At 42.0% G+C, this 23142-nt stretch overlaps 1 protein-coding gene across 1 annotated transcript in view; it reads right to left on the reverse strand.

Annotated features, from left to right (window-relative positions):
* Positions 1–23142, reverse strand: part of th (tyrosine hydroxylase) — a 69778-nt gene that overhangs the window by 41816 nt on the left and 4820 nt on the right. The window contains exons 2-4 of the mRNA XM_072273120.1: positions 21857–22060; positions 1511–1685; positions 324–412 (exon numbers count right to left, since the gene is read on the reverse strand). Of these exons, the coding sequence (XP_072129221.1) occupies positions 324–412; positions 1511–1685; positions 21857–22060 (468 nt within the window). The remainder of the gene's footprint in view (positions 1–323; positions 413–1510; positions 1686–21856; positions 22061–23142) is intronic.

The following is a 23142-nucleotide window of genomic DNA, read 5'->3' on the forward strand; positions in this document are numbered from 1 at the left end:
GACAAAATGTATAACCCAACTTGTAATCATTAAATCTAGAATATGTTGAATGGAATGAATAATAGCTGGTAAATTAATTTCTTTTTATTAATGTCGCAGCTGTTTGGTAATTCGTCACTAATTTGTCTAAAATAGCAAGGAAGTAACATGTTCTTTGCAACACAGGAAGAGACGATACACCCAACCACTTTGTGTCGGTGTTAATGATTCTCGCAAAACCTCTCCTTTCAACTTCATTTTAACTCTACCCTTCACATTGGAAGTGTTTGTCTGTCCTGAGTTCATCAGCAAGAATCCTTGTCGTAAAATTTTTCAGAACTTACCGGATGATCAAAATCCAGGTCAGGGTCATATTTTGAAACCAGTTGATGGCATCTGTCTAAATCTGACAACTTTTTTGGAAACCAGTGATCTAGAAATAAAGACAAAGTGCAAAATGTATGAGCCAAAGAGCTACTGATGATTATCCATTTGTTCTGGGCCGTGATGGACAGAATAACCCTGTGGCGTTTCCAAATAAAAATCAATGTAAGAAATAGGAGTCCTGATTGAAGGAAGGAAACGCTGCAGAACAGCTGAGTATATCTCAGCAGGGCTGTGAATCCTGCAAGGAGTGTGATGGACGCAGATGAAACAAAGCACGAGAAGAAAGTAAACATCAGAGATGTTCAAGGTTCAGCTGTTCTATGTTATTTAATCAGTCTTTGCTGCAACTGTAAAATCATTACAAGTCAGAACTCTGCTGCAAGGCTTGAGGAAAGATGTGAAAGACTGCTTGAAGCCTCAATCTTCTGGCATTTCAATCATCTGCACAAATACTCAGCAGAAATTATGGATATGGATCATTTATGTGAATGCATACTCTGATTATAACTCGTGTATTATATAAGTATATTTATTGAATATATGCATATATAAATAACATTCTTAAAGACATCTGCACTTTATTTATTGTATATGAGTAGAATCTTCAGCTGAATATTCCATACAGGTTAAAGAAACAAAACTAGCTGAAATAAATATAAGCAGTTTGTCTCAGTTGATAATACTTTCTGGGTCAGAAGGGAATCAGCTCAAAGCCTGCACCAGAATTTGAGAACATTAACCATTCTGATGTAATACATGAATGCTCCAATCTGTAGATGGATCTCCAGCATGCCTTTATTAAATTAAAGACCCAATGGCATTATTTAATCTTGGTTGCTTAGATAGAATCTCCTTTCAATTAACAGCACAAATGGAAACATGTGGTCTGGGTTACCATTATGTACAATATAGGCAGGCACATACACACACACACACACACACACACACACACACACACACACACACACACACACATATATATTTGTATTATTTATATATACAGTAATTATTTATATACAGTATATGTAGATAAATAAACTGGATAGAAATAAGTGGTATTCACAGAAAACTAAGCACTTTGGGATTGCATGATCTAACAAGAAACATGTGATGGTCAGATAGAACAATAGGACTCCACTCTTACATTTCTCTTCTTTTGTTGTTTTCACTTCTTCAGCAACTCTTTTCAAGGAACTGACCAAGGTGCTGATATCCGAGCTGTTTGTTTCACAGCGGATGAAGAATTCTAATATATCTCGGTTATCTTTAGATTTCTTAGGTGGCCTTGTTTCAATATGATGTATCTTAGTTTCAAAGGTCTATAACAAAGTGAGAAAAAAATGTCATTTTGAAACAATGCAGAATTCTATAGTTTCAAGGGAATGTCATAACATCCAGGTACACATTTATTTTCTCCTCTAGCTTACCTAGTACTCCTTTCCAATATTTCCCTGAATAAAAGGTAATGTATCCATCACAGTCAGTTTGGCATTTAATCAGTTCAGCTCTATTTTAAAGGAAGTCCTAGTTCAACATATTCAATATCCAGGAATTTATTGTTTTCACACACGTTTAATCTCGTCTGAAGTTTGTAGGCTTTGTGTAAGGAGCCTTATTTATTGCCTTGGGTAAGGGAGATCAACTTTATTCACCATAAACATTTGCATGTATTCGGAAATTATGATGGTGCTACATGCAACAAAAAATAGCAACATTCAACAATTATACAGAATAAAGAATTATTTTAAATAAAGTTAAAAGTACATACATGGAAAGAAATGTGTATAAATACATAAATATGTAATTCAGATAATTATATGTATAGAAGACCTAGTCCTTTCTCTATTAGAATTATGCTAGCAAAATTATTCAGACATCTTTTCATCAAAGTATACAAAATTAATTCTGGTTTGGTTTGTAAACTACATTACTCTACTTTTCACAACAAATCTTAATTGTTCCAATTGGTTTCACTCCTGTGTCATTGCTAGTCATGAAGATGCAATCATAATTGAATTTGAGCTTTTTAAATACAGAGTGACTTATGAAAGGATATGGTTGTCACTCCTCAGTAACCCATTGATGGTAACCCATCAGACCATACGCTACAGGAGCAGAAGTAGGCCATTCGCCTACTGAGTCTGCTCCACCATTCAATCAAGGTTTGATCGAATTCTTCCAGTCATCCCCACTCCACTGCCTTCTCCCCATACTCCTTGATGCTCTGGCTAATCAAGAACCTATCTATCACTGCCTTAAATACACCCAATGTCATGGCTTCCACAGCTGCTCGTGGCAACAAATTCCAGAGATTTACCACTCTCTGACTAAAGTAATTTCTCCGCATCTCTGTTCTAAATGGAAGTCCATCAATCCTGAAGTCGTGTCCTCTTGTCCTAGACTCCCCTACCATGGGAAATAACTTTGCCGTATCTAATCTGTTCAGGCCTTTTAACATTTGGAACGTTTCTATGAGATCCCCCTCATTCTCCTGAATTCCAGGGAATACAGTCCAAGATCTGCCAGACATTCCTCATACGGTAAACCTGTCATTCCTGGAATCATTCTTGTGAATCTTCTCTGAATCCTCTCCAATGTCAGTAAATCCTTTCTAAAATAAGGAGCCCAAAACTGCATACAATACTCCAAGTGTGGTCTCACAAGTGCCTTATAGAGCCTCAACATCACATCCCTGCTTTTATATCCTATACCTCTAGAAATGAATGCCAACGTTGCATTCACCTTCTTTACCACTGACTCAACCTGAAGGTTAACCTTTAGGGTATCCTGCACAAGGACTCCCAAGTCCTTTTGCATCTCTGTATTTTGAATTCTCTCCCCATCTAAATAATAGTCTGCCTATTTATTTCTTCCACCAAAGTGCATGACCATATATGCACTTTCCAACATTGTACTTCATTTACCACTTCTTTGCCCATTCCCCTAAACTATCTAAGTCTCTCTGCAGGCTCTCTGTTTTCTCAACACAACCCGCTCCTCCACCTATCTTTGTATCATTGGCAAATTTAGCCATAAACCCATTAATTCCCTAGTCCAAATCATTGACATACATCATAAAAAGCAGCGGTCCCAACACCGACCCCTGTGGAACTCCACTGGTAACCGACAGCCAGCCAGAATAGGATCTCTTTATTCCCACTCCGTTTTCTGCCAATCAGCCGATGCTTCACCCATACTAGTAGCTTCCCTGTAATTCCATGGGCTCTTATCTTGCAAAGGAGCCTCATGTTTGGCACCTTGTCAAAGGCCCACTACAGTCAAAGTATCCATGGTTTCCCAATAGCTGTTAATGAACGTAACAATGCTGATAGTCAATTCCTTATGCACAACAATACACATGCACAGTACATGTGTGCTTCTTTAATTCTGCAAGTTCTAATGAATAAGTAATTTCCATTTTTATTAAAATTGGTGACAAGAAACTTGGTTTTGCATCTGGGAATAGGTGAAGTAATACAGTTCTTTGATTTCTGTTTTTAGGATTTTCTTTTTCCCTCTGTAATTTAAAACAATGGTATCTTTCTTCATCTTTGAACTAAAACACAGGATCTGCCATGACTGCATTGAATGTCAGAACAGGCAGAGAGGGCCAAATAGCCTCCTCTTTTATTTATGTTTTTATGAATTTAAATGGAATGATGTGCAGAATCTGAAATGTGGTGGGCAAAAAGTATATGGATATTCCTGTCCTTGAAAGTTATAGATGTCTAGAATCATTGGGCATATGGACTATTACAAAGCAGAAAATGAGGTCCATTAAAAAGCAATGAGGTCTTGGCCATATTATTCATTGTTGTTGGCTGAAGGTTGAATGCTGGCCAAGTCCCCACAAGGAGCTTGACTGCTTGTCTCAAAAAGGGATAATTTACCACCATCTTACATAGAAAAGAGAGTCTCGGTTAAGCACCATATTCAATTATCTGCAGAGAATTTGTATTTATGTCTTTACATGGTTGGCTTTGGCATGCAGATAGCTTGGTTCCAAAGAGAACTGTGGCTAACATCATCTTGCCTTTGCCAAACAACAACTGGCTTTCCTCCAGTTCCCAGCAGGAACGATGACGGGGTTGAGTCGTTCCTCTAACCCAGAGCCACTAAGGACAATTATAGTGCTTAGCTGTTCTTACAAGTAGAGGACTACTCAGTTCAGCAAATAATGTTAATATTTTACTCTCTGTGTCCTAGTAATATATCAATAATGAAACATATTAGTGACCAGCAAAATCATTTGAGTTCTTTAAAAATATAGGTTTTGTGAAGGATTACAGGACACCTTTTATTCTGTTCAACTAAGCAGCCAACCCAGTAAACTACAACTGGAAATCTTATATCACTCCAGCACTTGAGAGCAAGCATAACAGTCTTCTTCAAGACTCTCTCTTATGTTGTCTTCACATAATCACCAGGCTCCATTTTTGCTATACAAGACAAAGGAAATTATAATTTTATTCATAAAGTTATTCAAAGTACAAATAAAAATTTTGAAGTGGGTGGATGACTATAGCCTTAATCCTAGGACTTTGTAGCTGCTTCTAAGGCTGAATTGTGAATTTATGGTGTGAAAATCAAAAAGTTCTGTCTAAAGTTTACAGTTATTGACTTAAGTAAGCTTATACATTCATATAAATTACAGTGGCACCACTCAAAGTTTGTGGTTCAGACTTCATTTTTTTTAGGTTCGCATGAATAGTTTTGGGGTCAGCATGGGGAGTTAGGGGACGGGTTAGGGGTTAGGGATGGGGATGAGGGGGAAGTTAGAAGCTAGGTGGAATAAATGAAGAATCAGGGGCAGGAAGAAATCGTTGGGAGTGTTCTGCGGTCAAAGGCCAGTGACTTCTGTGGACAGATGTTGGGTCGGTAGGTGCTAAGGACAAAGGCCAGCAATCCCTGTGGTCAGTGATTGAGGTTGGTGGGCCCCAGGAATGAGGGCTGGTGATGACCCCTCCCCCATTCTCAAGTCGACAAGTCATCTGCCTATGCAAGTTCGAAGGTTGAGGCTCGTGAGGTCAAAGTCAAGTACCATGATTAGTGAGTCCTGGTGTTGCTCCCCAGAGATTGGCAAGGTCTGGAGGTCAAAGCCCAGGGATTGGTGAGTACAGAGTTCGAAGACTAAAGGTTGAAGACTGAAGTCAATGAGTCTGGGAGGAGGGGAATGGTTAAGGCCCAATGTCTCTGGATCCAGACTAGATCCTGAAATTTGAAGACCAAAGCCCCCGTCTGGAGGTCAGAAAGCATGATGTCTGTGAGTCTGAGAGTCTGGGGCCGAGGACTATTGAATGGAAGCAAGGAGGAGGCCTGTCCTGCAGTTGGAGGCCCATCTATGTGTCTGTGCGGGTGGGTGTGTGGAAGGGTGGGAAAGGGGCTTGTTTTGTTGTTGGTATTCTGATGGACACGTTGGGCATGCTATGTTGGGACCAGAATGCGTGGTGACATTCGTGGGCTTTCCTTAGCACATGTTCCTTAGTTGAGAAAAAGGACCGCAAAGGTAGTAATCTCGGGATTACTGCCTGTGCCACGTGACAGTGAGAGTAGGAATGCGATGAGGTGGAGGATGAATGCGTGGCTGAGGGATTGGAGCAGGAGGCAGGGATTCAAGTTTTTGGATCATTGGGACCTCTTTTGGCGCAGGCGTGACCTGTACAAAAAGGACGGGTTACACTTGAATCCTAGGGGGACCAATATCCTGGCAGGGAGATTAGCGAGGGCTACTGAGGTGACTTTAAACTAGAATGGTTGGGGGGTGGGAATCAAATTAAAGAGGCTAGGCGAGAGGAGGTTAGTTCACAACAGGGGGATGGGAACCAGTGCAGAGAGACAGAGGGGTGTAAAGTGAGGGTAGAAGCAAAAAGTAGTAAGGAGAAAAGTAAAAGTGGCGGGCTGACAAATCCAGGGCAAGCATCAAAAAGGGCCACTTTTCAACATAATTGTATAACGGCTAAGAAAGTTGTAAAAGAGCGCCTGAAGGCTTTGTGCGTCAATGCAAGGAGCATTTGTAACAAGGTGGATGAATTGAAAGTTCAGATTGTTATTAATGATTATGATATAGTTGGGATCACAGAGACATGGCTCCAGGGTGACCAAGGATGGGAGATCAACGTTCAGGGATATTCAATATTCAGGAGGGATAGACATGAAAGAAAAGGAGGTGGGGTGGCATTAATGGTTAAAGATGAGATTAACGCAATAGAAAGGAAGGACATAAGCTGGGAAGATGTGGAATCGATATGGGTAGAGCTGCATAACACTAAGGGGCAGAAAACGCTGGTGGGAGTTGTGTACAGGCCACTTAACAGTAGTAGTGAGGACGGAGATGGTATTAAACAGGAAATTAGAAATGTGTGCAATAAAGGAACAGCAGTTATAATGGGTGACTTCAATCTACATGTAGATTGGGTGAACCAAATTGGTAAAGGTGCTGAGGAAGAGGATTTCTTGGAATGTATGCGGGATGGTTTTTTGAACCAACATGTCGAGGAACCAACTGGAGAGCAGGCTATTCTAGACTGGGTTTTGAGCAATGAGGAAGGGTTAATTAGCAATCTTGTCGTGAGAGGCCCCTTGGGTAAGAGCGACCATAATATGGTGGAATTCTTCATTAAGATGGAGAGTGACATAGTTAATTCAGAAACAAAGGTTCTGAACTTAAAGAGGGATAACTTTGAAGGTATGAGACGTGAATTAGCTAAGATAGACTGGCAAATGATACTTAAAGGATTGATGGTGGATATGCAATGGCAAGCACTGAAGGATTGCATGGATGAACTACAACAATTGTTCATCCCAGTTTGGCAAAAGAATAAATCAAGGAAGGTGGTGCACCCATGGCTGACAAGAGAAATTAGGGATAGTATCAATTCCAAAGAAGAAGCATACAAATTAACCAGAAAAAGTGGCTCACCTGAGGACTGGGAGAAATTCAGATTTCAGCAGAGGAGGACAAAAGGGTTAATTAGGAAGTGGAAAGAAGATTATGAGAGAAAACTGGCAGGGAACATAAAAACTGACTGTAAAAGCTTTTATAGATATGTAAAAAGGAAAAGACTGGTAAAGACAAATGTAGGTCCCCTACAGACAGAAACAGGTGAATTGATTATGGGGAGCAAGGACATGGCAGACCAATTGAATAATTACTTTGGTTCTGTCTTCACTAAGGAGGACATAAATAATCTTCCAGGAATAGTAGGGGACAGAGGGTCCAGTGAGATGGAGGAACTGAGCGAAATACATGTTAGTAGGGAAGTGGTGTTGGGTAAATTGAAGGGATTAAAGGCAGATAAATCCCCAGGGCCAGATGGTCTGCATCCCAGAGTGTTTAAGGAAGTAGCCCAAGAAATAGTGGATGCATTAGTGATAATTTTTCAAAACTCGTTAGATTCTGGACTAGTTCCTGAGGATTGGAGGGTGGCTAATGTAACCCCACTTTTTAAAAAAGGAGGGAGAGAGAAACCGGGGAATTATAGACCCGGTAGCCTAACGTCGGTGGTGGGGAAACTGCTGGAGTCAGTTATCAAAGATGTGATAACAGCACATTTGGAAAGCGGTGAAATTATCGGACAAAGTCAGCATGGATTTGTGAAAGGAAAATCATGTCTGACGAATCTTATAGAATTTTTTGAGAATGTAACTAGTAGAGTGGATAGGGGAGAACCAGTGGATGTGGTATATTTGGATTTTCAAAAGGCTTTTGACAAGGTCCCACACAGGAGATTAGTGTGCAAACTTAAAGCACACGGTATTGGGGGTAAGATATTGATGTGGATAGAGAATTGGTTAGCAGACAGGAAGCCAAGAGTGGGAATAAACGGGACCTTTTCAGAATGGCAGGCAGTGACTAGTGGGGTAGCGCAAGGCTCAGTGCTGGGACCCCAGTTGTTTACAATATATATTAATGACTTGGATGAGGGAATTAAATGCAGCATCTCCAAGTTTGCGGATGACACGAAGCTGGGCGGCAGTGTTAGCTGTGAGGAGGATGCTAAGAGGATGCAGGGTGACTTGGATAGGTTGGGTGAGTGGGCAAATTCATGGCAGATGCAATTTAATGTGGATAAATGTGAAGTTATCCACTTTGGTGGCAAAAATAGGAAAACAGATTATTATCTGAATGGTGGCCGATTAGGAAAAGGGGAGGTGCAATGAGACCTGGGTGTCATTATACACCAGTCATTGAAAGTGGGCATGCAGGTACAGCAGGCAGTGAAAAAGGCGAATGGTATGCTGGCATTTATAGCGAGAGGATTCGAGTACAGGAGCAGGGAAGTACTACTGCAGTTGTACAAGGCCTTGGTGAGACCACACCTGGAGTACTGTGTGCAGTTTTGTTCCCCTAATCTGAGGAAAGACATCCTTGCCATAGAGGGAGTACAAAGAAGGTTCACTAGATTGATTCCTGGGGTGGCAGGACTTTCATATGAAGAAAGACTGGACGAACTGAGCTTGTACTCGTTGGAATTTAGAAGATTGAGGGGGAATCTGATTGAAACGTATAAAATCCTAAAGGGATTGGACAGGCTAGATGCAGGAAGATTGTTCCCGATGTTGGGGAAGTCCAGAACAAGAGGTCACAGTCTGAGGATAGAGGGGAAGCCTTTTAGGACCGAGATTAGGAAAAACTTCTTCACACAGAGAGTGGTGAATCTGTGGAATTCTCTGCCACAGGAAACAGTTGAGGCCAGTTCATTGGCTATATTTAAGAGGGAGTTAGATATGGCTCTTGTGGCTACGGGGATCAGGGGGTATGGAGGGAAGGCTGGTGCAGGGTTCTGAGTTGGATGATCAGCCATGATCATAATAAATGGCGATGCAGGCTTGAAGGGCCGAATGGCCTACTCCCGCACCTATTTTCTAGTCTATGTTTCTATCCTGAGATTGTGTTGGTTTTTAAACACAAATGATACATTTTACTGTATGCTTCAATGTACATGTGGTAAATAAATAAATCAAAATTAGAATTATAAATTAATCTGCCAGAATAATCCTGGTCAATTATTTTCTTATCAATATGTACATTTAATCAAAGCTGCCCTCTGCCTGACTATCATTACGTTAGTGAAATAGTAATAAAGAGATTTCTACCATGGCACTTGTGGAATTTAAATTCAGATGACAGATTCAGAATTTGTTTTACAAAGTAAATACGTATTAGTAATGATGCTCACAAAATATTTGGATATTCATGAAAATCAAACCAATTCACAAATGTGTTTCAGGACAGGAAATATGCTATGTACAGTATAGTAGGTCTGGTCTACATGTGACTCCAGGCCAATGTGGTTGACCATGAAATGGCTCAGCAAATCATTCATTACAAGGCTAATATAGAGATGGGCCATATAGGATGTTCATGCCAGTAACATTCTGATCCTCCCACAAAATATTCTGTTTATGTGTATAAATAGATTCATCTATGTCATGGGCATACCACCCAATTGCCACTCTACCTATCCTTCACTTCACTGTTCACCCTCCTCCCTTATCCACTCTTCTTGCTGGGTGGAACTGGTGACTGAAAATACTCATTGAAATTAGTGCAAGCATATAATTCCGAATCTCAGTCAATTACACTGGGATCAGACTTGTAGAACTGTGTTATTGCATGGGCTAAGGAACTTGGATCCAGAATCTGTGAGAACATTCTCAGTGAGATGACATGCACATCAAAATAAAACCAGTAAAGTAATGTCCCAGTATCTACTGCAGCGCTTTTCCTGCCTTTTGTCTTCCTAAAGTCTATCTGCAATTTCAGTGCAATTCTCTGGTGGAAACTTGAATGCTGCCCTGAAAGAGGTAAACAGGGCTGGAAGATGCAAATGGTCAGGCTCCATTCAAAATAACCCTCAGTTAGAGGGAACCAGGTATCCGTGACCTGAATATGCAGATGGTGGGATCCATAAAGTGAACCTTGTCCTCAGAAGTTGTTCACTTGCCAATAGGAGTCACTAGAGCATCACACACAAAATGCTGGAGGCACTCAGCAAGTCAGCAGCATCTCTGGAAATGAATCAGCTATCAACGTCTCAGCCAAGATCCTTCTTCAGGACGGAAAAGGAAGGGCGAAGACATCAGAATAAAAGACGGGGGAGGTGCGAAGGAGGACTTGCCAAGTAGGTGGAAAAGGTAAGGGGCTGGGGAAGAAGCCCATTGGAGAAAGAAAGTCACAGAAGGACAAGGCGTGAGTGAATTGCTTTCCTTCTCAATCTAGCAGCTGATCGCGTTACCCCCTTCTTGATTCCTATCTTGACTGAATTGATAGGGCACATACGCTAATCAGGAAAGAAAATACTGGAGCAAGTGACTTCAATTCCTTCAATTCCCTCAGGTTAACTTCAGCATGAGGAAAAAGAGTTGTTAATTCATGTGGTTGATATAATAAAGACAAAGTAATGCTAAATGTAAATTCAATTTCTGTCTGATCATTATTCAGCCTGCCACCCTTGCTAAAACCACTTGTTCAATCAGTTCGGATGCTCAAAAAAAAAACAGACATGGAATATTAAATTACTCTTCTGTGAGACCATAATAATGTATGGCTGGTTTCTTGCCACAGCCCAGAGGCTGTTCCTTAGCATGCAAATACTATTATAAGTGAATCTGTTTTAACAATTTATTTGTTTTGCCAGGAGGGACCTAGAAATGAATGTTGTTATCTCACATATCACTCATGTGGTTTGCAGATCTCTAATCCTTCCTCAAGATAATAGTTCCCATTTGAAATAGTGCATTAGTGTCTCTGCCTCTAAAGAAAAATCCGACTTTTTTTCAGATTTAATTCTGCTAAATGCACCAAATATATCCTTTCTCTTCCTTGAGTGCCCACTGTATCAAACTGTGGCAAATCCTGTTTTCATCAGTGTAAATGGAAGGCTACTTTCATTCTGCGGTCATTCCTTCAATATTTTGCAGAATTTGAAAACCCCTTTTGTGGTTTGTAATTTAACTTTTTCCATTCTTTCCAGCCGTGCTGTGAGATGACCTGTCTCTTCACTGGAAATAAAAAAGATATGCAGATGCTGGAATTCTGAATTAAAAGCAGGACCTGCTGGAAATACTCAGTGGGTCAAACAACATCTGTGGAAAACAGTTAACATTTCAGTTTCTGGATGAAGGGTCTTCAATCTAAAACATTAGCTCCCCACAGAGGCTGCCTGGTCTGACAAACGTTTCCACAACTTGCTGTTCTCACTACAATTCTGCAAGTTAAGTTTGAAGAAATCTTTGACAAACTACCACTAACGTATCACCTATTGAAGGAGAGGAGACCAACCACCTGATGCCTGTTACACCACCATCAAGTACGCTTGCCGTGCTATCGCACACCTGCATTTTGGCACGTACAATCACCTGGCTGCACTTCTACCTCCAGGATACAACCAGAGACTAAAGACCACAGCATCAGAGGTGAGAACCACAAAGATTTGGTCAAGGGAGGCCGAGGTACAATTAGAAGTCTGCTGTGAATCAATAAACTGGACAATACTCAGGGGTTCATCTTTGAATCTGAATGATTATGCCACAAGTTGTCACCAATTTCATCAGGGCCAGCGTGGAAGAGTAGGTGTCTTTGAGAACATCTTAGATGTACCAAAACCAGAAGCTGTGGATGAATCGGGTGATTTGCAGTCTACTGGGGCCTACACCAGTGATCCATAACAACACAAGAAGTCCAGGTATGAACTGTAGAAGGTTATTTTAAGACTAAAAAAAAATTCTGATGGAAGTTAGAGATGGAAATCTAGTTAGGAGCAGAAGGGAGTGCAGTTGCTATTACTACGTAGAAGTTGCTTGGGAAACTGAAAAGTCTGAAGGTAGATAAGTCACCTAGACCAGATGAACTATACCCGAGGGTTCTGAAAGAGGTAGCCAAAGAGATTGACAAGACATTAGTAATGAGGTTTCAAGAATCGCTAGATTCTGGCATGGTTCCGGAAATCTGGAAAATTGCAAATGTCATTGCACTTTGCAAGAAGGGATTCTTGGGCCAAAGAGAGCATACCATAAGACAAAGCAGCAGAAGTCGGCCATTCGGCCCATCGAGTCTGCTCAGCCATTTTATCATGAGCTCATCCATTCTCCCATTTAGTCCCACTCCCCCGCCTTCTCACCATAACCCTTGATGCCCTGGCTACTCAGATACCTATCAATCTCTGCCTTAAATACACTCAATGACTTGATCTCCACTGCCGTCCGTGGCAACAAATTCCATAGATTCACCACCCTCTGACTAAAAAAATTTCTTCGCATCTCTGTTCTGAATGGGCGCCCTTCAATCCTTAATTCATGCCCTCTTGTACTAGACTCTCCCATCATGGGAAACAACTTTGCCACATCCACTCTGCCCATGCCTTTCAACATTCGAAATGTTTCTATGAGGTCCCCCCTCATTCTTCTAAACTCCAAGGAATACAGTCCAAGAGTGGACAAACGTTCCTCATATGTTAACCCGCTCATTCCCGGAATCATTCTAGTGAATCTTCTCTGTACCCTCTCCAATGTCAGCACATCCTTTCTTAAATAAGGAGCCCAAAACTGCCCACAGTATTTCAAGTGAGGTCTTACCAGCGCCTTATAGAGCCTCAACGTCACATCCCTGTTCCTATTCTCTATTCTTCTAGAAATGAATACCAACATTGCATTTGCCTTCTTCACCACCGACTCATCCTGGAGGTTAACCTTAAGGGTATCTTGCATGAGGACCCCAAGTCCCGTTGCATGTCAGAACTTTGAATTCTCTCCCCATTTAAATAATAGTCTGCCCATTTATTTCTTCTGCCAAAGTGCATAACCATACATTTTCCAACATTGTATTTCATTTGCCACTTCTTTGCCCATTCTTCCAATCTATCCTATTCTCTCTGTAGACTCTCTGTTTCTTCAGCACTACTGGCCCCTCCACCTATCTTCGTATCATCAGCAAACTTAGCCACAAATCCATCTATTCCATGATCCAAATCGTTGATGTACAATGTAAAAAGAAGCGGCCCCAACACTGATCCCTGTGGAACACCACTGGTAACCGGCAGCCGACCAGAATAGGATCCCTTTATTTCCACTCTCTGTTTCCTGCCAATCAGCCAACGCTCTATCCACGTATGTAACTTTCCCGTAATTCCATGGGCTCTTATCTTGTTAAGCAGCCTCATGTGTGGCACCTTGTCAAAGGCCTTCTGAAAATCCAAATATACAACATCCACTGTATCTCCCTTGTCTAGCCTATTTGTAATTTCCTTAAGGAATTGTAATAGGTTTGTCAGACAGGATTTTCCTTTAAGGAAACCATGCTGAGTTCTGCCTATCTTGTCATATGCCTCCAGGTACACCGTAACCTCATCCTTGACAATCGACTCCAACAACTTCCCAACCACCGATGTCAAGCTAACAGGTCTATAATTTCCTTTTTGCTTCCTTGCCCCCTTCTTAAATAGCGGAGTGACATTTGCAATCTTCCAGTCTTCCGGAACCATGCCAGAATCTCTCGACTTTTGAAAGATCATTGCTAATGCCTCCGCAATCTCCACAGCCCTCTCCTTTGCTTTAACTTTGGCTTTGACTTCTCATCAGCCACGGTTGCATCCTTTTCCCATTTGAAAATTCCTTCTTTTTTGGAATATATCTGTCTTGCATCTTCCTCACTTCTCGCATAAACTCCAGCCACTGCTGCTCTGCTGTCCTTCCTGCCAGTGTCCCTTTCCAGTCAACTTTGGCCAGTTCCTCTCTCATGCCACTGTAATTTCCTTTACTCCACTGAAATACCAACACATCAGATTTCAGCTTCTCTTTTTCAAATTTCACAGTGAGCTCAATCATGTTATGATCACTGTCTCCTAAGGGTTCCTTCACCTCAATCTCTCTAATCACCTCCGGTTCATTACACAATACCCAATCCAGTACAGCCGATCCCCTAGTGGGCTCAACAACAAGCTGTTCTAAAAAGCCATCTCGCAGACATTCTACAAATTCTCTCTCTTGAGATCCAGTGCTGACCTGATTTTCCCAATCCGCTCACATGTTAAAATCCCCTGCAATTATCATAACACTGCCCTTCTGACAAGCCTTTTCTATTTCCTGTTGTAATTTGTAGTCCACATCAATGATTTGGAGGCCTGTATATATCTGCCGTCAAGGTCCTTTTACCCCTGCGATTTCTTAGTTCAACCCATAAAGTTTCTGCACCTTCCGATCCTATATCACCTCTTTCTAATGATTTAATATCATTTCTTACCAATAAAGCCACGCCACCCCCTCTGCCTACTTTCCTATCCTTCCAATACACCGTGTATCCTTGGACATTCAGCTCCCAGAGACATGCATCCTTTTGCCACGTCTCAGTGATGGTCACAATATCATAAACCTGCCAATCTGTATCTGTATGACAAGATCACCCACCTTATTCCTTATGCTGCGTGCATTTAAGTATAACACCTGAAAACCTATATTTGGTACTTTTTGCTTTGATTGCACTGCAACTCATCCCAATGGCTGCAAATTTGCCCCATCACCTGCCTGTCTTTCCTGACATCGTTACTGCTCACTATCTTAGATTTATTTCTGTTTTCCCCTTCTTCCACTCTATCATTCCGGTTCCCATCCCCCTGCCAAATTAGTTTAAACTCTCCCTAACAGCTCTATTAAACCTTCCCGCCAGGATATTGGTCCCCTTCGGGTTCAGGTGTAACCTGTCCATTTTGAACAGGTCATACTTCCCCCAGAAGAGATCCCAATTATCCAAGAATCTGAAGCCCTGCCCCCTGCACCAGTCTCTCAGCCACGCATTCATCTGCCTGATCCTATTATTCTTGCCTGTGTTAGCATGTGGCACAGGTAGCAATCCCGAGGTTACTACCCGGGAAGTCCTGCCTCTCAGCTTCTTTCCTAACTCCCGGAAATCTCTCTTCAGGACATCCTCCCTTCTCCTATCTATGTCATTGTTACCAACATGTACCAAGACAACTGACTGCTCGCCCTCTCCCTTCAGAATATTTTGGACCCGATCCGAGACATCCCGTACCCTGGCACCTGGGAGGCAACACACCATGCGGGTATCTCTATCAGGCTCACAGAATCTCCTGTCTGTTCCGCTGACTATGGAATCCCCTATGACCCGCATTCTTCTTCTCCCTCCTTCCCTCCTGTACAACAGCGCCAGGCTCAGTGCCAGAGACCCGGTCACAGTGGGTGTCCCCTGTCAGGTCATCCCCCTCAACAGCATCCAAAATGAGATACTTGTTGCTGAGGGGGGCAGACACAGGGGTGCTCTCCACTATCTGGGCATTTCCCTTCCCTCTCCTGACAGTCACCCAGATTTCTGTCCTCTGTAGCCTAGGGATGACTCCCTCCTTGTCGCTCCTGTCTATCACCTCTTCACTTTCCCTAATACCTTCCTTCCTTAAGGGAAAATCTTGCATGACAAAACTGTTGGAAATCTTTGAAGAACTAACAAGGAGGATTGAGAAAGGAGAATCGATGGATGTTATGCATTTGGATTTTCAAAAGGCCTTTGACAAGGTGCCAAATATGGGGCTGCTTAACAAGTTAGGAGCCCATGGTATTACAGGAAGGCTACTACCACAGACAGAGCATTGCCTTATTAGCAGGGAGCAAAGATCGGGAATAAAGGGAGTCTTTTCTGATTGGCTGCTGGTGACTAGTGGTGTTCAGCAGAGATTGGTATTGGCAGACCAATTGAATAATTACTTTGGTTCTGCCTTCACTAAGGAGGACATAAATAATCTTCCAGAAATAGTAGGGGACAGAGGGTCCAGTGAGATGGAGGAACTGAGTGAAATACATGTTAGTAGGGAAGTGGTGTTAGGTAAATTGAAGAGATGGAAGGCAGATAAATCCCCAGGACCAGATGGTCTGCATCCTAGAGTGCTTAAGGAAGTAGCCCAAGAAATAGTGGATGCATTAGTGATAATCTTTCAAAACTCATTAGATTCTGGACTAGTTCCTGAGGCTTGGAGGGTGGCTAATGTAACCCCACTTTTCAAAAAAGGAGGGAGAGAGAAACCGGGGAATTATAGACCGGTTAGCCTAACATCGGTGGTGGGGAAACTGTTGGGGTCAGTTATCAAAGATGTGATAACAGCACATTTGGAAAGCGGTGAAATCATCGGACAAAGTCAGCATGGATTTGTGAAAAGAAAATCATGTCTGACGAATCTCATAGAATTTTCTGAGGATGTAACTAGTAGAGTGGATAGGGGAGAACCAGTGGATGTGGTATATTTGGATTTTGAAAAGACTTTCGACAAGGTCCCACACAGGATATTAGTGTGCAAATTTAAAGCACACAGCATTGGGGGTAAGGTATTGATGTGGATGGAGAATTGGTTAGCAGACAGGAAGCAAAGAGTGGGAATAAACGGGACCTTTTCAGAATGGCAGGCGGTGACTAGTGGGGTACCGCAAGGCTCAGTGCTGGGACCCCAGTTGTTTACAATATATATTAATGACTTGGATGAGGGAATTAAATGCAGCATCTCCAAGTTTGCGGATGACACGAAGCTGGGTGGCAGTGTTAGCTGTGAGGAGGATGCTAAGAGGATGCAGGGTGACTTGGATAGGTTGGGTGAGTGGGCAAATTCATGGCAGATGCAATTTAATGTGGATAAATGTGAAGTTATCCACTTTGGTGGCAAAAATAGGAAAACAGATTATTATCTGAATGGTGGCCGATTAGGAAAAGGGGAGGTGCAACGAGACCTGGGTGTCATTATACACCAGTCATTGAAAGTGGGCATGCAGGTACAGCAGGTGGTGAAAAAGGCGAATGGTATGCTGGCATTTATAGCGAGAGGATTCGAGTACAGGAGCAGGGAGGTACTACAGCAGTTGTACAAGGCCTTGGTGAGACCACACCTGGAGTATTGTGTGCAGTTTTGGTCCCCTAATCTGACGAAAGACATCCTTGCCATAGAGGGAGTACAAAGAAGGTTCACCAGATTGATTCCTGGGATGGCAGGACTTTCATATGAAGAAAGACTGGATGAACTGGGCTTGTACTCGTTGGAATTTAGAAGATTGAGGGGGGACCTGATTGAAACGTATAAAATCCTAAAGGGATTGGACAGGCTAGATGCAGGAAGATTGTTCCCGATGTTGGGGAAGTCCAGAACGAAGGGTCACAGTCTGAGGATAAAGGGGAAGCCTTTTAGGACCGAGATTAGGAAAAACTTCTTCACACAGAGAGTGGTGAATCTGTGGAATTCTCTACCACAGAAAACAGTTGAGGCCAGTTCATTGGCTATATTTAAGAGGGAGTTAGATATGGCCCTTGTGGCTACGGGGATCAGGGGGTATGGAGGGAAGGCTAGGGCGGGGTTCTGAGTTAGATGATCAGCCTATGATCATAATAAATGGCAGTGCAGGCTCGAAGGGCCGAATGGCCTACTCCTGCACCTATTTTCTATGTTTCTATGTTTCTATGTTTTTATGTTGTATGTCAATGATTCGGATGATGGAATTGATGGCGGTGTGACCAGATTTGGGGAAGGATAGGTGGAGGGGTCGCTGGTGCTGGGAAGCAGGGAGGCTGCAGAAGGACTGAGACAGATTAGGAGAAAGGACAAAGAAATGGCAGCTGGAATAGAGTCTCAGGAAGTATATGGTCATGCACTTTGGTAGAAGGATAAAAGTGCGGTCTATTTTCTAAATGAGCAGAAAATTCAAAAATCCTAAGTGCGAAGGGATTTGGGAGTCCTCGTACAGGATCCCTAAAGGTTAACTTGCAGGTTGAGTTGAAGTTGAGGGTGGCAAATACAATGTTAGCATTCTTTGTGAGGGGACTAGAATATAAAGCAAGGATATAATGCTGAGGCTTTATAAGGCATTGGTCAGACTGCACATGGAGTATTGCGAGCAGTTTTGGACCCTAATCTAAGGAAATATGTGCTGACATTGGAAAAGGTTCAAAGGAGGTTCACAGAAATGAGTCAGGGATTGAGGGGCTTTATCGTATGAGGAGCTTTTGATGGCTCTGCGACTGTTATTGCTGGAATTTAGAAAATGAGTTTGGGGGAGGGATCTCATCAAAACCTATTGAATATTAAAAGGCCTAGATAGAGTAGATGTGGAGAGGATGTTTCTTATGGTAGGGGAGTCCAGGACCAAACAGAATAACCTCAGAATAGAAGGTCATCCATTTACAATGAAGATGAGGAGGGATTTCTTTAGCCATGGGGTGGTGAGTCTGTGGAATTCATTGCACAGGCAGCTGTGTAGGCCAGTGTACTGAAAGCAGAAGTTGATAGGTTCATAAGTCAGGTGTCAAATGTTACAGAGAAGAGGTAGGAGAATGGAATTGAGAAGGAAATGGATCAGCCACGATCAAATGATGGAGCTGACTTGATGGACCGTATGGCCTAACTCTGTTCCCATGTTTCATGGTTTTATGGTCTCATGTGATCGGATGCATGTCAGCTCTGGCAGTCTTTACAGGCATTACTTCCTACAATACAAAACCTAACATTACAAATGGCTATGATGCTTTACTCCCAGAGGAACTCTACACCTTTAGAAAGGGAGAATAAAACTACATCCGTGCAAATCCCTGCAACATCTGGCAACCATGAGATCTCAGTCTCAGAGGTTGATGCAAGAACATCTTTCAAGAAGGTGAACCCTTGCACGGTATCAGGCCCTGATGGTGTATCTAACAGGGCACTGAAAACTTCTGCAGATAACTTCGGCAGAAGAGTTCAAGGACATTTTCAATATCTCACTGAAGCAGTCAGTCATTCCTACCTGCTTGAACATGGTGTTAATTATACCAGTGCCCAAGAAGAGCATGGTGAGTTTCCTCAACAACTATCACCCAGTTGCATTCACATCGACTGTGATGAAGTGCTTTAAGAGGTTGGTCATGGTCAGAATTAACTCCTGCCAAAGCAAGGAACTGGACCTGCTGCAATTTTTCTGTCACTACAATAGGTCTACAGTGGATGCAGTCTCACTGGCTCTCCACGCAGCCTTGGATCACCTGAAAAATAGCAATATCTATATCAGGCTGCTACAGCTCAGTGTTCAACACCATCATAATCTCAGTGCTAATCAACAAACTTCAAAACATGGGGCTCTGGGCTTCCCTCTGCAACTGGATCCTTGAATTCCACATTAGGAGAGACCATAGCCAGTGTGGATAGGAAATAACATCTCCTCGCTGACAATCAACATGGCACTCTTCAAGGATGCATGCTTAGCCCACTGTTCTACTCTCTCTACACCCAGAAATGTGTGGCTAGGCACAGCTCAACTGCCCTCTATAAATATGCCGATGAAACAACTGTTGTTGTTCTCAACTGATGATCAGGAGGAATACAGAAGTGAGATAGATCAGCTGGTTGAATGGTATCACAACAACAACCTTGTACTCAATATCAGTAAGACCAAGGAATTGATTGTGGACTTCAGGAAGGGGAATCGAGGCAACGATCACCAGTCCTCATTGAGGGATCAACAGTGGAAAGGGTGAGCAGTTTCAAGTTCCTAGTTGTCAACATCCCTGAGGATCTATCCTGGGCCCAACCTTTTGATGTAATTACAAAAAGATATTTCACTGAGAGTTTGAGGAGATTTGGGATGTCACTCAAGACATACTGTGGAAAACATTCTAACTAGTTGCATCACCATCTGTTATGGAAGGGCTGCTGTACGGATTGGAAAAAGCTGCAGAGGGTTGCTAACTCAGCCAAATCTATCAAAGGCACTCGCCTCCCGAGTGCTGAGGACATCTTCAAAAAGCGATGCCTCAAAATTGATCATCAAGGACCCCCAACATGCAGGAGATGGCCTCTCCACATTGTTACCATTAAAGAGGAAATAAAGGCACCTAAAAACACACACTCAACATTTCAGGAACAGCTTCTTCCCCTCTGCCATCAGATTTCTCAACAATGACTCCACTCCACTATTTACGCACTATTTTTCTCTCTTTTTGCAGTACTTAATTTATTTGATTTTCTCACCTCTTATGGATGGTGTGTATGTATATTTTTCCCTCAACCTTGGGTCCTCTATCAGAGCCCTGGGAGCTTGAGGGTTCGACTGTATCCTTGCTGTGCCCAGTGGTGCGTTCTTCTGGACCGAGATCTCAGACGATGATCCTGGGATTTGATGGATCCACTCTCCCAGTCCAAGTGTCACAGCTCCAAGAGCTCCTTTCACCACTGGGGTTACTCTGGCTTTAACCTTCCACATCCCTTATGTCTGCTCTTTCAAACCTTGGTACTTCTCCAGCTTCTCATATTCTTTCTTCCTGATGTCACTGTCATTTGGAATTGCCACATCTATTACTATGGCTTTCTTCTGTTTGTTGTCCAATATTACTATGTCTGGTTGGTTGGCCGGTATCTGCTTATCAGTCTGTATTTGGAAATCCCACAGGATCTTAACTCTGTCAATCTCCACTACCTTCTCGTAAGGTCATCTTACAGGGGCCATCTTCCTGATGTACTCATGGATGCTTTGCATTTCTTCCTTGACACTTACGTGTGTGTGTGGGTGTGTGCGTGTGTGTATATATACACACACACATATATATGTATACATACACACATACATATACATTCACACATACATTGTAACTAAACATTTTTACTGAATTGTCCCAAAAAGCAAATTGTTTTGAATGCAAAAACTGACAGTACATATGTTGCTTGCGCTATTTGTCCCCTCCAAGCAAAGTCAGAATAAACCAAAGGATAAAAATCACTTGGGACATTGTTTTTGCCTCAGGCTCCGTGCACTGTTCACCTGTGAGGGTCAGATATAGTCCTCAGGCCTCGCCAAACCACTGTGCACAAACTGCTATCATATCACCACAAACAACCTGTGTATTTCAAGAACTGAAATGTCAGGCCACATACCTTGCCAAGAAGCATTCATTTTAAAGGCACCCAATTAAGAACATACAGAAAATGTTTATGAAATACATTTCTAGTGTGTTTGGTCTTCCTAGAGTTTACTGGAGTTTTTCTAGCATTTCATATAGATCCATAGCTATTTTGGAACTGCATCTCAGCAGAACACTGACACCAACAAACTCCTGTCACCACAACACAATGATTTCAAATCAATACCTTTCCTGCACCATTCAGTTCTGGGTCTGTCTGAAGTCACTTACCCAGGCATTAATGAGCAATCATCTTTAGTCTCTGAATTCACTATGGCAGCAGCCATCAGTATGACTTTGAATACTTTTTAGTCACTGAATTCACTATAGCAGCAGCTATCAGTATAACTTTGATATGTGAAAACCAAAGCATCTCAGGGTTAGCTACACTTCAACTGCAGATACAGGAATCAAAGCTATAATCAGACCAATGTTATTACTTTCATCCTGTTTACTGGCTAATTGCTTGAAGGATTGGATTAGCTTGTATTCCTCCAAATCAGGTACTTTAAACTCTTGAACCATGTCTCATATCGACAAACTATTATGATTTATTCTGCAATGGCGAATATTTGGTATTACCTCAAACACTTTAAGGGTGCGGGAGAGCGCAGGTCCCTTGCTGTAGCGGAGAGTGAAGAACAGATTAACCATAGCTCTGCCATCCTTTTCTTCAAATACCAGCTGGTCCCCAGAATCTCCAGACTCTGCAGCAGCCGCAGCTGCTTCCCGTTCCTTCCGAGCATCTTCAATCAGAGACTGCCTCCGTCCAATGAAAGGGGGGGACTGAAATCACAAAGAAAAAAATGTCAGTCAGATTCAGAGTTATGCAAGAAAGGACATCTAATAAGCCATGAAGGTAAAGTTCTGCCTGAAGAAGGTAAACTGGCATCTACCAAAGACGGAGGAAAAGTTAGAAGAGTAAGAGGGAAGATCAGCCTTAGAGATGAAGGATAGAACCAAATGATATAAAGCAAAATAAGGGAACAAGAATGAATTTTAATATAAAGATAGAATATGAAAATCATAGAGAAACACCAAAATTTAAAGGAGAAAAACAGAGCTTTGGAGAAAGAAGGCATAAGGAAGAGAGGAAATAGAAAGGTCAGTTGGAAGCAATTAGTGGAATGCCAAACGCATAGATGAAAAGGAGGAAGACCCTATAGAGAAAGGATTTAAGGTAAACATGGTTGGTAGATTAAGGACTGAGAGAATCAACAAGAAGAGAAATTTGAAGATGTAATTTGAGAAGGAATGGAGAACATATATAGCAGAAGAGAGGTTGATAAATAATATAAGAGAATATGTGGAATTACATTAGAATTGATGATTGATTAACGGGCAAAACAAAGCAGGTAGGATGAGAGTTCAGAAGGAAAGAATGATATCAAGAAAAGAATGATATCAAGGCAAAACTTGTGTGAGGAAACAACAAACATCTTGGAAATTGCAATGAAAGAGGAATTCTAATAAAATAATTATAAAACAAATACAGATATGTTGGCATTTTCAGGATTTTGAATGTATAACCTTCTCTATTCAATTATTAGACAGTGAAAGGATATTGTTGTCAGTGTTCCTCACACACAGCAATTTCCTTCATAAACACCTCCAATAAATCAGAGAGATGGAATCAAAAAGAAATATGGAATCATGAAGGAAAAGGGATCTTTCAAATAAAACTGCATGGAGAAGAATTGAAGAATCAATGAAGATTGGAACAGGAGAACAGCTGAGCATTAGGTGAAAGAGGATTGATGAACAGGTCAGTGAGATTGGAAAGAGAAATGAATGAGATCAGAAAATAGGAGAGGATGGATTGTTCAATAAGAAGCTGAAAAGGGGATAGTGAAATTCAAATTAACAAC

The sequence above is a fragment of the Mobula birostris genome, chromosome 11 (assembly GCF_030028105.1).
Source record: "Mobula birostris isolate sMobBir1 chromosome 11, sMobBir1.hap1, whole genome shotgun sequence".
Lineage (NCBI taxonomy): Eukaryota > Metazoa > Chordata > Chondrichthyes > Myliobatiformes > Myliobatidae > Mobula > Mobula birostris.